General features: G+C 39.6%; 1 protein-coding gene across 2 annotated transcripts in view; it reads left to right on the top strand.

Annotated features, from left to right (window-relative positions):
- The first annotated feature begins 1,513 nt into the window (after positions 1-1,513).
- The window catches only part of zgc:110329 (uncharacterized protein LOC550500 homolog), a 31,316-nt gene continuing 14,767 nt past the window's right edge, over positions 1,514-18,062 (top strand). Inside the window, exons 1-5 of one of the 2 annotated variants that reach the window (XM_061818215.1) lie at positions 1,514-1,797; positions 13,632-13,817; positions 14,287-14,361; positions 14,476-14,571; positions 17,011-17,127. In XM_061818215.1, the coding sequence (XP_061674199.1) occupies positions 1,792-1,797; positions 13,632-13,817; positions 14,287-14,361; positions 14,476-14,571; positions 17,011-17,127 (480 nt within the window). In that variant the 5' untranslated portion in view covers positions 1,514-1,791. Of the gene's footprint in view, positions 1,798-6,870; positions 7,219-13,631; positions 13,818-14,286; positions 14,362-14,475; positions 14,572-17,010; positions 17,128-18,062 lie in introns of those variants that run through there. The other variant, XM_061818214.1, reaches the window with a different exon arrangement.

Here is an 18,062-nt window from a genome sequence, read left to right as displayed (position 1 = left end):
ACAATCATCCCCCAACTCTTCTCCTCTGAGCTTCTCCAGCTCAAGGTTGAGTGGCTGTGGAAGGGCTGTAACTTTGGTGCGGTCAACACAACCACATCCTTCGCCACAGGTTCCACTGAAGGTGTCCAACTGCCCTGTGTCAACTGTTGAGACCTTCCAGTTCATATGAATTAGAGTCTCTAAGGACCTGAAGTTGAAGACCAACATCAACTCCATCCTCAGAAAACCCCAGCAGAAGATGCACTTCCTATGGTTTCTGAGGAAACACAGCCTGGCACAGGGGCTATTGAGGCAATTCTACACAGCAGTAATCGAACCAGTTCTGTTTATCATCCAAGTCTGGTTTGATGCCGGAACAAGAAAGGACAAAATCAGACACAATCAATGGACAGTCTCGGCTTCCAAATCCTCTTGGACACTCCACATCCTCCACACCCTGGTCACCACCTATTCCAGCTGCTTTTCTCAAGCCTTATCGAACAATGAAATCGAAAACCGGCAGTCATTCCAACAACTTATTCCCTCTTTCATTTACTTTCTAAATCATTAACTTATAATTTCATAGTAAGGTGCTGCCAATGTTGTACATCTCTGTCAGGACACATCTAGATTATTCATACACACACACCTCACACAGGACTTTTTGCTTACGGTTATTGACTTCGACTGCCCACTTGTTTTTGAGAAATCGCTATAGTGGTGAGAGATGGCATATGGCACAATTGTCACTGCACCAGATTGTTGCAATAATAGACAAACTGCTTACAATCACTGGAGGTTTCTGCATAATTTGCCCAAGTGCCATATTATCAGTATTACCACAGTAGTGGTACACTTTCATTGCGCAATGGAACTCCAAATTCATGTTCCTTCTGTCCTGAATTTGATTTAATCACAGTGGTTGTTTGTTGACCACCTACCAGAGACAAATTCATTGTGTGTCTTGCAACATACTTGGCCAATAAAGTGGATTCTGATTTGCAGCAGAGGGATAATTGCCTGCTGTCTCACAAGGAAGTGGGTTTTAAGATTTGCATCTTAATGGGATTTGTTTGGTATTTGAGCATTTGAGACAATATCCTCTTACATTAGCCATTTGGGTTGGACATTGTCTTAACTGTAGTTCTGGCGATGGACAGGAGCAGACTTTGGTAAACACAGATTGGCTTGGGTGCTAATATTTTCAAGGAACCCCGAGTGCAGGTATGGACAAATTTTTTGGCTTGGGGACCATATTGACTTTTAAAATTTGACAGGCAGGCCGGGTCAGCACAAGCTACAATACATATAAAAAACTGCATTTGTTAACAGTATATATAAAACAAGAAAACAGAAAAAAAAACCATCAAAGAATTAACATACTTTTTAATGAGAACAGTTTTGTTAATCACCCATTTTAGCCAGTGCATCGAAGTCTGGTGGTATTTCTGTTCTGACAATTCTCAGAACAGATCTGAGGTGTTCATCACACATCTGGGATCTGTGGGGTGCTTTGATGGTGTTCATCACACTAAAAGTCAGTTCACACGCATATGTAGAGCCAAATAACACCAGCATCCTCTGTGGCATCTTCTGAATTTTTGGAAATTTGGCTGCACTTAATGAAGCATAAAACTCATCCAGTTTCAGGGAGTTGAACTTGTCCTTTAACACCATGTCACATTGGAGATCAATCAGTTCCAACTGCAACTCCTGTGGCGCCGTTTCCGGGTCGTGTGAGAAGGGACAAGACACCAGCTGAAGAGCCCCGTCAATTTTTCCAAAATCACAAAACCGACGGCAGAATTCCTCATGCAGGTCATCCAGTGTTTTCCTATATTTTTTCACATGTCACGGGGCCTCTTTTAACATAGCCAGTGTGGGGAAAGGAGCAAATGACTTGTGTGACATTTGCTTCGAAAATAAAACCAACTTGGTTTTAAAGGCGTTTGCTTGCATTTCATGAACAAACTGGTGTTTCCCTTGTAGCTTCACATTCAGCTCGTTCATGTGTTTCAGTATGTCCACAGTAAAAGGTAAATCACAAAGCCAATCTGTGTCATTCAGCACAGGAAAATTGTCCGTATTCTCAAGTAGCTCCAAAAATGAAATAATATCCTGTTTGAGCTCCCACACACGTTGACATACTTTTCCCAAACGTAACCAGCAGACATTAGAATGGTAAAGTAAGTCCATGTGATCAGCATCAGTTTCTTCAAGAAAATGAATAAAATGACGATGGTGAAGTCCCCTTGCTCGAATAAAGTTAGCGAGTTTCACAGCCGGCTTCACTACGTGGTCAAGGTGCAACACGGATTTACACAGTGCTTCTTGGTGAATTATGTAGTGCAGGAAAATTACCTCCCGCTCAAGGTTGTCCTCTTTCACCCTGTCCTGAATTCTCTTGAGCATCCCAACGTTTTTTCCTGTCAGATTTGGTGATCCATCTGTGGTAACATTGGCGAGCGTACTCCACGGTAACTTGTGCTTCTGCATGACCACTGAAACGCTGTTAAATAAATCCTCTCCACGTTTTTTTCCCTTTCAGGGATTCCATATCCAGAAACACCTCCGTATCTCGAAATTCTCATTAATCCCTCTGATAAAAATTAAAAGTTGAGCGGTGTCCTTTATATCATGGCTTTCGTCAAGTGCCAAAGAATATAATGTAAATGACTCTGCTTTTTTGTTTAGCTTGCTAGTTAAGTGTTCGTCAATTACTTCAATACAGCGAGTCACTGACCTGCGTGATAAGCTAATTTTTTCGAATCTGTTCTTGCTCTCAGGACATAAAATACTTTCTGTCTCTACCATGCACTCTTTAAAAAACTCTCCTTCGGAGAAAGGCTTACTGGCTTTTGCTAGTTTGAATGCCAGTAAATAACTTGTGTTCATGCTTGCTTCTTGGATGGAAGTTGCTCGGTATGTGGCCCACCGGCTGTAGTTTGGCCCCCCCTAGGGCCTAGTGTCTCAAAAACCTAACTGATGAATCAAGATGTATGATATTCAAACCAATTATTATTGTTTTAGTCCTAGTTCACTGTCTTAAAAACACATCAGAATGCTATCAGGATTTATCAGTATGGTTTGGCCTACCTCTCCCTTCCTTCTCATACAAAATGGATTACAGTACTATCGTGCATGTGTAGACTTAATTTAGAAATAGGGTAAAACAAACTTTTTTTTTAAATTAATCAAAATGAACCAAGGTTACAACCTTTTGCACAGGTGACACTGAGTGTGTGTAACCAACAACAACAAGTGCCAGACACTCTTGCCAGTACCAGTACCACTGCTATCAATATCAGCTGAGGAAGATGCAGTAATGATGACTGTGGCACGAGTGACTGAGACTTTTCATGACAAAGATGTGCTAAAGCAGTGAAAATTTTCAAATGAATCAAATGAAGATTAATTATCTCATCAATTACAGTAAAAGTGTTGAGATGAGATAATTTATGGATTAGGTACTCATCCTCAGGACGGATTCCAAGAAATTTTAATAGCTCTGAAAGTTCTCCCAAAGTCACAGTTTTTAGTTATTGATGAACATCCATCCATCATTTTTTTTGTACCACTTATCCTCACCAGGGTCGCAAGCATGTTGGAGCCTATCAGAGCTATCTTCCGGTGGTGTACACGCTGATGTGGCCTCCAGCCAATTGCACCGCATATGTAAATAAACAACCATTCGCACTCACATTCACACTTATGGGCAATTTAGAGTCTTCAATCAACCTACCACGCATGTTTTTGGAATGTGGGAGGAAACCGGAGTACCTGGAGAACAAAAAACACAAAGGTACAGGGAGAAAAGAAACTCCACAGAGGCGGGGCAAGGATTTGAACCCCAGTGACACCTATGTATAAACATCCTTTCATCCATCTTTTATTCAAGCCGCTTATCCTCATAAGGTTCACTGGAGAGCTGGAGCCTATCCCACCTAGCTTTGGGCAAAAGGCAGAGTACACCCTGAACTGGTCGCCTGCCAGTCACAGGGCAGATATCGGCAGCATCACTGAGCGGAAATCGATCCCATGCTGCCCACACCAAAGTCGGACATGTGTACCACTACATCATCAGTGACTCTTGATAAACATTAATATTAAAAATATTAGCAGTACATAAATTTTGTCAGCACCAAAACTCAGGTTGCCTTGGGCTCACAAATGACTAAATACGACCCTTGTCATGGACAAGAAGAATGTGTACAGCGGGAAAGCACCACTATGACATTTGAAATGTAAAAGTCATGGCAGAGGTCATTATGAGGACCCAAACATGAAAAAAGAAAATGTCAGAACTTTTATGTTTGGTACCTCACTGCGCTGATGGTTGCAATAACAGCATCTGCTCTATGTGCTAAGTCCATTTAGGCTCTTGGCTGAGATTAATGGAACTGTGGAGAAAAGTGCAGCCATGGAGCTGCAAGCGGATGAGGGGGATCAGGTAAAACAAACACGGATAAGAAGAGAAAACAGATGGATGATAATAATAATAATCATCCGAATAATGTGCTAAATAAAATTTACTGAACTTCGAAACAACCCTCAGAATGTACAGAAATGGGACAGATATCACTCCTTTTCTGAGATTAATCACGATGCTAATAAGTGAGAATGATTCATATTACAGGTGGCACGGTGGATCAACTGGAAACCATTGGCCTCACAGTTCTTGAGTCCTGGGTTCAAACCCAGACGTGCCTGTGTGAAGTTTGCATGTTCTCCCCGTGCCTGCATGGGTTTTCTCCGGCCACTCGGGTTTCCTCTCACATCCCAAAAACATGCAGCAATAATTGGACAGTCTAAATTGCCCCTAGGTGTAATTGTGATTGCGGGTGTTTGTCTCGATGTGCCCGTCGATTGGCTGGCAACCAGTTCAGGGTGTACCCTGCCTCCTGCCCGTTTACACCTGGTGAAGGCTCGCTCCAGTACTCCCACGACCACTGTGAGGATAAGTGGCAAAGAAAATGGATGGATGGATGGATGGATGGATGGATGGATGGATGGATGGATGGATGGATGGATGGATGGATGGATGGATGGATGGATGGATGGATGGATGGTTGGACATCACTCCATATGATTCACCATTGATCCACATGAATTCATTCAGCATTTCAGCATTCTTATAGAGTTTTGCCAGAAATGAGTTGAGTTAAATATTTCTCTCTCTGGACTTGAGGACCAATGATTGAAACTTCAGTTTGTCCCAATTAAGCTGTGGAACATTCTTTGCCATTCAGAATGTTCTTTACAATACAATTAAAACATTATCCATTGGATTGGTTTCATAAGGAGACATGAAGATATACGGAATGGCTGTGTATCATCATGCGCTGACACCATGCATCCTGATGACCCAACAAAAGGGAGCATATACTGTACAAGTTCAATTGAACAAGGCCTAAAATTCACCCCTCCAGCATAGAAATTGTTTTTTTTCTTTTAAATAGGATCATCATTTCATAGTCAAACCTTCATAAACAGGTTAATTGGATCCTATGGCAATTGGTTCATTGATCTATTCTTTTTCTACAGCATTTTTCTGTTTACATTAGGTTATGGTTCAGTAACAGTAAAGCATATCCTAGCTAATTGCATCTTCGATAATAAACAACCATTCATAATGTTCTTTGAACTTAACATGCTTGGTTTTGGAATGTAGGAGTGAATACCCAAAGAAAACGTGGACATGTATTAGGTGACCGTGCAAACTCATTACAGGAACCTCAAAACGTTGAGGCTAACATGTTAACCACTAACACACAATGCTGCTGCAATTGATTTAATATTTCCATCCATTTTCCAAGCCGCTTATCCTCACAAAGGTCGTGAGAATGGTGGAGCCTATCCCAGCTAACTTTGGGCGAAAGGTGGACTACACCCTGAACTGGTCGTCAGTCAGTCGTAGGCCACATATCGAAACCAAAACTGATTTAATCTAATTCGTGGCACATTGTACAGCGACATACACAAGTCTGTCAGTGACAAAATTACATCACTTTAAATTTGAAATAATGCCACACTGACCTACAATGATAATTGTGAATTAAATAGGAAACGCAATTGCCTCACGAGAAAAGACATCTTCAAAGAAAACATACCAGACTCTAACAATTACTTGGGTGTGAACCTGACACATGGCCAGCTTTGTGACTGTGTAAATCCTTATGTAAACACGTCACTCATGAGGAGGATGCCAAATACTGTATATCCAATGAGTGGCGGCAACAACTGGTGCAACCTGAAGCAAGAGCTAGGGATTAGTTTTACATAGAGCGTGAGGAGGAATAATGCATTTCCTGTAATATGAGTGATCTTTTTTTTCTCTTTACATTAACCTATTTTCATACATTAAAAAATTATTGCATAGATTTTGTCTTTTTCTGCAGCCTTTTTTTTCAATTCACTGAAAATTCATGTTTAAATGTATGTGGGAGTTCAATGTGTCTTTCGTTCTTTCTTCTGGTTCCTTCCTAATATTTAATATATCCATCCAACCATTTTTGGAACCACTTATCCTCACAAGGGTCGGGGAGTGCGGGAGGCTATCCCAGCTATCATCAGGCAGGAGGTGGGGTACACCCTGAACTGGTTGCACGTCAATCGCACGGCACATAGAGACAACATTCGAACTCTCAAACCTTAGGGCAATTTAGACTCTCCAATTACTACATATATTTGGGATGTGGGAGGAAACCGGAGTGCCCGGAGAAAACCCACGCAAGCAGTAACGTGACCCTTGTGAGGGTAAGCGGCTCATAAAATTGATGGATCGATGTCTATACAAACGTGTATCATTAATATGCATGGACTGCAACCCTTAAATATCGTTAATAATGGTTCGCCGAATACAATTATTCCACAGTGCCGTTTTCAAGTGCACTTGCCCTTTAAGGTTGTAGTCAAAACAAAGCGTATCCCAGCCGGTTGCGCGGAAGTGGTTTTGTTCCAACCGTGTGCGAAATGAGATCAGATTCCTTTTGAAAAAAGAAAAGAAACGTTCACTCCCTTCAACATGTTGTTAATGATGTAATTTTTAAGACGTCTTTTCCCTCCCTTATCAGTACTTTAACATTGAAGGGAACTAACAGGAGGGTTGTTGGCGAGCTGCCTAGCTAGCTTCAACAACACAAGCGAGCGGCCATGCCTCCCTATTCGGAATTGAGGAAAAGCAACCACTTCTATTACTTCATCAAATTTACCCTCAACGTCTATTCTATGCTGTTTTCGGTAAGTTCTATGTACTTTCATTCAATTCCAACAAGCAGTGACGATGAAGTGTGTTTCAATTGCGAAACGCGAGCCACACGAAGACACACCCAGACTTGAAAGTAAAATACTGTATTTGAATTTGAACTAGTCGTTACAAGCATAATTATTCTTTCAAGACACGCATTTGGGTATATAAACAATCAGGGTGGGTCACTATATTATTCGGCTTAGACCAATAAATATTAATGCCTCTAATTTTACAACAATTCTACATTGTATGTCTGTTCGAAAATTCAAAACTGCAGCGAGGCAGGTATACAGTGATATGGGAGATAAAAAATGATATAATCGCAATTAAAGGCCATGTCTTGAACAGCACATAATATCTTTATAGAAACTCTATTACGAGTCTACATAATGCATATAGTTTGTGTATATATAATCTTGATGAATGTCAATTTAAAATGCTACGTTTGCTAACGGGATTTGGTATCGTGGATCCTAGCAATCTGCTAACCTATGACCTTTCGAGACAAATATGATCAATGGTACCCACAGGTCGTTTGAAACAAGTTTAAATATTTTTATTGTATGATTTTATCTACAGTATTAAGAATACTTAAAGCTGATGTTGGTGGACTTTGGTACTGTAGCTTCGCACAGCGCTCACCGGCTAATGGTGGTGCAGGGCGTTGGACCCCCTTATTAAAAGCAAGAAGAGTCATTGTTGTTCTGTCGACACAAAATGACAGTGGCCCATGGGTGCTTTTTCTACCACTGCCGTACGCGCTAACATTTCAGACTCATAGACAATACTGTAGTTAGAATAGTTTAGCAAGATGACACTTCCCGGGTTAGGGTTCATTCTTGGCAAATTAATCGAATGGAATTGGGCTTGCAGGGACATTTACACTGTAGTCTAATGACAACTAATATGGGGCATAAAATGAAAATACTGCTTTTTCTATTAATTATAATTATTAATAATAATTGTTTGTCTTGACAATGGGGGGGGGGGCAATTCAACAATATGCATATCTGGGGGTTTTTCCATAGGTTGTGTGTCCACACACAAACGTCCAAAGCTTTTTTCCAAACGGCAGGTAAATTCGCTTTATCAGTTTTTTTAGGTTAATGTAAATGGGTACAATTCCGTTTTTGGTTTTTCCCCCCCCCATGTCTGGCCCTGGCCTCTTTCATGTGTGGATATAGACTGGATAGGTATCTGATGGAAGTGTAGTCTGGATGCTCAGGGCATTAAGACCTACAGTGTGAACGTCAGCTAATACCACAGTTTGTCAATGAAGTGTGCGCTCCACAAGTGAAATTACAGCAGATGCATTTACAAACCACGGCTTTTATCCGCCTATCCCCTTTTAGGCAGGACTCACCAAAGTGGCTTATACAGTGAAGAAAACGAGTATTTGAACACCCTGCTATATTGCAAGTTCTCCCAGTTAGAAATCATGGAGGGGTCTGAAATTTTCATCGTTGGTGCATAGCTACTGTGAGAGAGATAATCTAAAAAGAAAAATCCAGAAATCACAATGTATGATTTCTTTAACAATTTATTTGTGTGATACAGCTGAAAATAAGTATTTGAACACCTGTCTATTAGCTAGAATTCTGACCCTCAAAGACTTGTTAGTCCGCCTTTAAAAGTCCACCACCACTCCATGTATTATCCTGAATCAGATGCACCTATGTGAGGTTGTTAGTTGCATAAATACACCTGTCCACCCCATACAATCAGTAAGACCCAAACTTGTAACATGGCCAAGACGAAAGAGCTGGCCAAAGACACAAGACACAAAATTGTAGAACTCCACACAGCTGGAAAGGGCTCCGGAAAAATTGCCAAGCAGCTTGGTGAAAAAAGGTCCACTGTTGGAGCAAACATTAGAAAATGGAAGCTAAACATGACGGTCAATCTCAATCAGAGTGATGCCCCATGCAAGATATCACCTCGTGGCATCTCAATGATCCTTAGAAAGGTGATGAATCAGCCCAGGACTACACGACAGGATTTGGTCAATGACCTGAAAAGAGCTGGGAGCACCGTTTCCAAGGTGACTGTTGGTAATACACAAGACATTTTGGTTTGAAATCATGCATGTCACGGAAGGTTCCCCTGCTTCAACCAGTACATTCCAAGGCCCGTCTTAAGTTTGCCAATGACCATTTGGATGATACAGAGTAGTCATGGGAGAACGTTTTGTGGTCAGATGAGACCAGAATGGAACTTTTTGGTCATAATTCTACGAACCGTGTTTGGAGGAAGACGAATGATGAGTTCCATCCCAAGAACACCATCCCTACTGTGAAGCATGAGGCTGGTAACATCATGCTTTGGGGGTGTTTTTCTGCACATGCTACAGGGCGACTGTACTGTATTAAGGAGAGGATGACCGTGGCCATGTATTGTGAGATTTTGGTGAACAACCTCTTTCCCTCAGTCAGAGCATTGAAGATGGGTCGTGGCTGGGTCTTTCAACATGACAATGACTTGAAGCACACAGCCAGGAAAACCAAGGAGTGGCTCCGTAAGAAGCATATCAAGGTTCTGGTGTGGCCTAGCCAATCTCCAGACCTAAACCCAATAGAAAATCTTTGGAAGGAGCTGAAACTCCGTGTTTCTCAGCGACAGCCCAGAAACCTGTCTGATCTCGAGAAGATGTGTGTGGAGGAGTGGGCCAATATCCCTCCTGCAGTGTGTGCAAACCTGGTGAACAACTACAGGAAACATTTTACCTCTGTAATTGCGAACAAAAGGCTACTCTACTAAATATTAACAGGTGGATCTGATTGAGGATTATACATGGAGTGGAGGTGGACTTTTAAAGGCGGACTAACAGGTCTTTGAGAGTCACAATTCTAGCTGATAAACAGGTGTTCAAATAATGATTTGCAGCCATATCACACAAATAAATCATACATTGTGATATCTGGATTTTTCTTTTTAGATGATCTCTCTCACAGTGGACATGCACCCACGATGAAAATTTCAGACCCCTCCAAGTATTCTAAGTGGGAGAACTTGTAATATAGCGGGGTGTTCAAATACTTATATTCTTCGTGGTAGTCTTGCACTCAGCACAGATAAAATTCCTCAAAGTAAAATTAAGTATCACAGTTAAAAATAGGTCATCCACTTGTATTCATTCCTAACATTAAGCCATAATTGCCTTGGCACAGTTGTGACCAGTGGCTCATTTGCCACTCGATACAGGTTGATCAAAAAGACGATTGTGCTGTAATTCTTAATTGCTGTTTTATTTTGACTAATACATGTCACAAGTATCTTAAGACACAAGAACAGTTTTTATTATACTAAAAAATGTTTTTATGTCCCCTATAGCTAACCAACATTTAACATTTGGCCAATACCAGTGTCAGTCTGATTCCTCCCCCTCCCTCAAAAGTCAATGGTGCACATTATACATGGGTATAGGGCAGGGGTCAGCAACCCAAAATGTTGAAAGAGCCATATTGGACCAAAAAAAACAAATCTGTCAGAAGCCGCAAAAAATATAAGCCGTATAATGAAGGCAACACATTCTGTATGTGTCTATATTAGCTATATTAGCCTACTATCAAAATGACGAAGTTGGCTCCAAATTCATAATGAGCATTCATGATTAAATGTTCGTTTTCCCTGCAGTGCATTCTGTAGAGAACGACGTACCACGTGTCTGTCCTATCAGGTTTAACTTAATTACGAAATGAATGAATTGAGTTTCATTTCTTTGATGAAATTGAAGAAATCAAATTGATGTCATTTTTAATGTGAGGATTCGAAAAAACAACAATAAAATGGAACGTGCATAATGTGCCCCTTATCTGGGCACTAAACATAGTGCAATAAAACACAGCCTGCATTGATAACAATAAAACAGCAGCCTTTTGAAAACAGCTACTTTGTTACTGAATATATGCCTATGACAGGATTGTGTTCTTAACCGTTTAATGCAACTTCTGTTTTCAGACATCAGTGGTCAGCTCCTTCCATCTGTGAATGGTTTTCCATGTTTTATTATCTCCCTGGTTGCAAAAAAACTTGCAGCAGTAGTGGAGTTTGAAGATACAATCTACTTCTAAAATTTATTTTTGCGCTCCTCGAATTTCTCCAGATGTAATGCATATGGAATGCAATGTAATAATACAATCAAATTTTTCTCTCTCTTTCCACATGACTCTTTTTTTTGTTATTTGCCAACTTCTCGCTACCAAGCAAACATTGAGGCAATCCAAACATTCAGGCAATCCTTCTGCATTGGCATCGAATGGAAATTATTTGGTCCAAGAAACGTTGAATCAGCTGTTCTCCTCAGTTATTATTCTCTTTTCCCCCTTGGGATCCATGGCCCATCACACAGCTGCCGATTTGTTTACAGCAGCCACCTGACGAGCATCCCGCCCTATTGATAGAAACGTGTGTCGCAGGCTGTGACGCAAATGTTTGTTGACAGATATTTTGACATTTTCTATTTATTCTACACATTCTTACAGCGTTGGAAAACGTTAAGAATGTGTCATGTTTGTCCTCCTACAGAAACCATATTGAAACCAAAAATATATTTCTCTCCCCCATCTTTTTCCATTTTCAAACATTTTTGAAAAAGCTCCAGGCAGCCACTAGGGGGATGCTAAAGAGCCTCATGCGGCTCTAGAGGCGTGGGTATAGGGGAAAATTAAAACACTTTCCCATTTCATAAATGAATGCTGAAATCTGGAGTTGTAACCTATAAAAAAAAAGACAAAGTGCCAAACTGTAAACAGAAGGATGATTGAAAAACATTTCATATGTACAACAAAAACAAATATGGATGTTACGTGCAACTGCAGTGGTACACCCAGTGAAGGAAGAACAGGACAAGATATAGGACATAGGACAAGGATCGTCAACCCCGTGATACAAATGGAATGTGGTGGCACTGATAGAGAATTACGGAGGTCTTTAGAACAAGAATATAAGTATGGTGATACATACACTCTCAATGTATACATAAATATATGACATATATAACAACATGCCGCCAACCAGTGTGGCCGCCTTTGGTACGTACTCTGTGGTACTATTTACGTTTTGTGTTTTTCGGTCGCCTCAGTGCAAGAAATGACATGGCAACAATTAGAGAGACATCTCTGGAGTTATTTTCCCTGACAATCCTTTTATGGAGTTACTCGTCGGTGCTCTCTACAAAGTGTCGCGTTGAAGGCGGCGCGAGCCGGTACACAAGTCAATTGCGGAAGAGGGGACACTGACTATTGCTTCCGTTAATTCATCTCATGAGTCTACACTCCCTAGCCAACAAAATGGATGAACCTCAGCTTCTGATCAAGACCTGCAAAGTCTTTGGAGGTTCTGCTGCCCTGTGGTTCACAGAGACTTGGCTTTGTGGACGCATCTCTGACAGCGCCTTGATGATACCTGGCTTTCATTTGTATCAGGTGGACCGCATCGCAGAGCTAGCACAGAAATCGAAAGGCGTTGGCATATGCTTTTATATCAATGAGAAATGGTGCAATGTGGTGAAACGGTGGCGTTTTTATTTATTAAGCCATGCTTTGTCTCGTCCCTCACCTATGACCTTTTTGCTGTGGTTGACCCGACCAGGGGGGTGAAGCCCGAGACAATTTAGTTCTTAGGATCATTGGGATAGACGAACCCCTCCACCATAATAATGATGATGTCGTGATAAGGTGATGGCTCAAGGAGGGGGACAGGAGTAAATAAGGGAATTTACAACTATTGAGTTCTTTGCATTTTGTGACCATGCCTGACCTTTGATGAGCAGAACATTAGAGTTGACAATTCCCTATATTTATGGTGATTTTTACATTAAAATGCAGCGCTTCAAGACAAATTTAATGGTTTACTGTAATTTTTGTACAAACTGTATTTGCGTCCTTTTGAGTTGCACCTTGTGATTACCTTCTGTAATAGCACATTTCTTTATCCCTTGGTAAAACTGAAATGTCTTCGTTACATTTTATTTTACCATAATTTTTTTTAAATTTTATTTTAAAAAGGAAATAATTATTCATCATAGTTGCAATATTGACCAAAATAACAGTGAATGTCATTTGGTCCGTAATCGTCAAGCCCTACTTTCCAGTTTAATTTTTTTTGTTTGAATGGTTTAACATCAACAGAAAAAGTGCCCTTGTGCATTTATCGTTTTTGACAAAAAACTACGCATGTATTTTTAAAATTTTAAACTAACGCATTTCTTAATAAAAGTACAAAGAGAGAATGAACAATACAGAGGCACATCACTATTGTACAGAGATCCATTGTTTCTGAGATAGCATCTTTTGTAATACTTTTCAAGCATTGAGAAAATTCTCACTGCAATCCTGGCAGTACATTGTGATTCTTTGAAATGATGTGGGAGGGGGAAAAAATAAAACATTTTTTTTTCCTCCAGCTGGTGGGTCTCTGTGTGCTCTGCGTGGGGGTGTATGCTGAGGTAGAAAGGCAGAAAAATCGAACCCTGGAGGGTCTCTTCCTCGCTCCTGCAGTGGTGCTAATCCTGCTGGGGCTGGTGATGTTCACAGTCTCACTTGTGGGCATGGTTGGCTCCCTCAGGGACAACAAAACCCTGCTGCACATGGTAAGAATATTAAGAGAGTGTCTCTCTTTTTGAGCCACTCAACATGTGCATGAATGTCATGACTACATTACCACAAATCTAAAATCATAAATGTCAAAATCTAGCATTTTATTAGAAAGAACCAATTGTAGATTTGCCCAACAGTGAACCCTCATTGATGTCTGATACGAGAGCAATATCAAAAGTCTTACTGTTCCAATTTTAGTTTCCTCAGCCAACTCTTTACAATGCAAAGGCACTTCTGCACCACTGCAAATTACAACCACGATTATGAAAATATTGTTTATGTATATCTGACAATGGTAGTCAATTGAGCATGATTGTCTTTAAAAGGCAATTTAAAAAAAAATGCTGTTCTTGTATTGGGTCCATTAGATTGCGCAGATGTACCATGCGGCAAGTGAGTGTGTTGGGTGTCCAAAAGCCAAGTGATGTTCAAAATGATATTGTTTATTCTGTCTCTCCATAGTTCCTCTGCGTACTTTGTGTCTTGCTGCTTCTTCAGGCTATTGCCCTCATTATAGCGCTCATCTTCGAGAAGAAGGTAACCAGGGGGAAACGAGTGTGATTACCACCTCTCATCAAAATGAGATCATGATGGGTTTGTTTGCAACTATGTCATTATTCACTGTACTTTTTACGGTGTGATTCGTTCCAGACGTCTTCCTTGTTTCAAAGCAGTATACGAGAGGGAATCAAACACTACTACGATGACCTGGACTTCAAAAACATATTGGATTACGTGCAAGAAAAGGTATTTATAATATGAATATGGAATATGGATTCACAGTATAAAAGAATCAGGATCAGAATCAGCTTTAAAGGCCAAGTGTGTAGAACACACAAGGAATTTTTCTCCAGCAATCTGTGCTACCCTGGTAAGACATACAGAACAGAAAACAGAACAACGTAGCAACAAGAACAAAGAACAAGAGACATTTCTGTTTCTCGAAACTATTCCTTAGAAGACGTGCAACATGTGAAATCTATATAGATAAGCGTGTTAACAATGTCAGTTGTGCAAAGGGAGCAGTTTAAGTGATGAATCGTGCGGTCAGCAAAATAAATAAAGTAAAATAAATATAAATAGAACATTTTATATATATTACTCGTAAAAATTGTGCCAAACATATGTGCGTTCATCTGAGATGACACGCTGTGGCGACCCCGAAAGGGACAAGCCGAAAGAAACTTACTTTACTCGTACTAACACTGATTGGACCAGTAGGGTGGGAGCGAGTGTCCCAACATGGCACAAGGCAGAAAAATAATAGGTTCTCTGATCAAGAATTTAATGACTGGATTGCCAGAGAGAGAAAAACAGTTTGAATGCCTGCTACTTTTGATGACACATTATCAAATAATTCACCTTATTAGTCAAGTTATCTTTTTAAACAGATATTCTTTATAACTGCTTTGAATTTATCTACTTTTATCTTGTTTTATTCTTGGGCTTTAGACTACTTTGATGCAATTATAATTACTGCTCATTTTGTAATTCTTAGTTATATTGTACTTTTTATTGTGGGAAATTGCATTGAACGACATGGGCACCATACATTAAATGCATTATTACAATAATACTGTAGTGATGAATGTGGGATCGATTTATTATGAGTTATCACATTCTAAATGCATTTTGAACGTCAATTTTTCAATGCATTTTACTAAAATAGCCTTACTGAATGTACTGTATGATGAAAAGCACCCCTACTTATTAGAGAAGCAACTTTTTTTTGGGTTGCTTGAAAACCTTTTTGTATTATTTTAAATAAAACCCTAATACAGTCATAACAGGTCATGCCATTTAGCAACAAAGATTATAGGTTTTGCATTTCAGTTTATAGCATAAAAAAATTGATTAGTCATGGCAGAGCATGTGCATGCCTGCGAAATTAATAGCTCAAATAAAACCATTTTACATACTTTAGATTTTCAGGTTTTCTTTTTTTCTGCTGCCCAGTCACGATGCATTTAGTATTGAAGCAATAAACATTGCAGTAGCCGTCGTGCCATTTACAGTGGGTATGGAAAGTATTCAGACCCACTTCCTTTTTTTTTTTTTTTTATGGCAAGCCATTTGCTGAAATAATTTGTTCATTTTTTTTCTTTCAGATTTATTAGAACTGAAAATTTTAAATATCACACAGCCATAAGTATTCAGACCCTTTGTTCAGTATTTAGTAGAAGCAACCTTTTGAGCTAATACAGCCATGAGTTTTTTTGGGGGGATGAAACAAGTTATTTATACCTAGATTTGGGGATCCTCTGCCATAACTTTTTGCAGATGCACCTCAGTTCTGTCAGGTGGGGTGGTGAATATTGGGGGGTGGCTATTTTCAGTTCTTTCCAGAGATGCTCAATTGCTTTGGCTGGCCCATTCAAGAACAGTCACGGAGATGTTCTGAAATCACTGCTTCACTATTTTATCTGTGTGCTTGGGGTCACTGTCTTGTTTGAAGGTTCTTCCCAGTCTGGGATCCTCAGCACTCTGTAGAAGGTTTTAATCCATGATATCCCTGTACTTGGCCACATTCATCTTTCCTTCTGACTGTCCCCAAAGTCTTCCATTTAAGGATTATGGAGGCCACTCTGCTCATAGGAACAACATACTTTTTTTTTTTTTTTTTTTTTTTTTCAGTCCAAAGAATATCAAACACGGCTGGACTCCGATGACTGTATAGAACCATTTAAAGGAAGACCAGAAAAAATGGACAAAACCCGAGTTAAATATCTGAGTATCACAGCAAAGGGTCTGAATACTTACGGCTTTGTGATATTTGTTTATTTTTAAACCGATAGACAACTATTTTAATAATAATTTATTTTCTCTAAGTATGGGCTGGTGAGAGTACATTAATGAGGAATAAATGAACCTCAATGATTTAACAGATGGTTGCAATATAACAGTGAAAAATTTAAGGGTGTCTGTAAACTTTCCCACTGTATGTTTGCAGCCATGTGACATTGGGATGTATACGGTTATACAAATTTGCTTCGACTTCTGAATGGTCTGACCAAATTGATTGATTGATTTTAATTATCTGCCATTTATACCATTCAAATAATTTCTCATCAGACATCTGTTGTGTTTAAGTGAAAACCTGATTTTTACTGCAACATTTAGATTTTCTGAATCAAATGTGTAGAAATGTCCATCTGACTAAATTGTTCTTTGCTCTGTTTGCTGCAGTTTTCGTGTTGTGGTGGAGATGAATATAAGGATTGGGGCGTCAACCAGTACCATTTCTGCAATGGTACCGGCCCGCTGGCCTGTGGGGTTCCATATACCTGCTGTGTCCGCCGTGAGGTCAGTTTGTTCCACACATGACTCATACACATACGGGAAAGTTAACTGTTTATAAATCTTAAACCACCACATTGGTATAAGTTATCTATATTCAGATAGTAGTTGACTTCAACAAATGTATTTTCAATGTCAATGTCTAATTAATTCAAATTTGCCAAACTTGTCAGACATTTGTTGGCCGTCTTTAGTAGGTTCATGATGCAATACTGTGTGTCATGTGTGTTTATTTCGGTGCAGTTTTTGCGAGAAAAGCCTGAGGTTAACTAGTTTGTTCAGCCAAGATATATATTGTTCTACATTGTAAAGCCAATGTTCTTTAGAATTGAAAGTTAATTGTTCTTAAAGGATGTACATGAATCAATAACCTGTATAATATCATTGTATTATTGGATTACTGTGTTACTGAATCATCTTTATCGTGATAGTTTTGGGGAAAATATATTGTCCTCAAAAAATTATTTTCTGTAAGTTTGAAACAATGTATCGAGAGAAAGCAAGTGCAATCAATAACACAAAAATATTGTTTGGGTAAAATCTGCAACATAGCGGGACGACAAACCAACAACCATCATATAGCACAGGTTTATGTTATCTGAATTCCATGATTATAAGTTACAGGGACTCAGTGTTCCCAGACATGCATCCGGAAACTCACACACAGTGAAGAAAATAAGTATTTGAACACCCTGCTTTATTGCAAGTTCTCCCACTTAGAAATCATGGAGGGCTCTGAAAATGTTATCATAGGTGTCCACTCTGAGAGAGATAATCGAAGAAAAATCCATAAATCACAATGTATGATTTTTTTTTTTTAACAATTTGTGTGATACAGCTCCAAATAAGTATTTGAACACCTGTTTATCAGATAGAATTCTGACTCTCAAAGACCTGTTAGTCCGCCTTTAAAAGTCCACCTCCACTCCATGTATAATCCT

The sequence above is a fragment of the Syngnathoides biaculeatus genome, chromosome 4, assembly GCF_019802595.1.
Source record: "Syngnathoides biaculeatus isolate LvHL_M chromosome 4, ASM1980259v1, whole genome shotgun sequence".
Lineage (NCBI taxonomy): Eukaryota > Metazoa > Chordata > Actinopteri > Syngnathiformes > Syngnathidae > Syngnathoides > Syngnathoides biaculeatus.
Note: the sequence above shows the minus strand (reverse complement) of the source record. Positions and strands in the feature narration are given on the sequence as shown.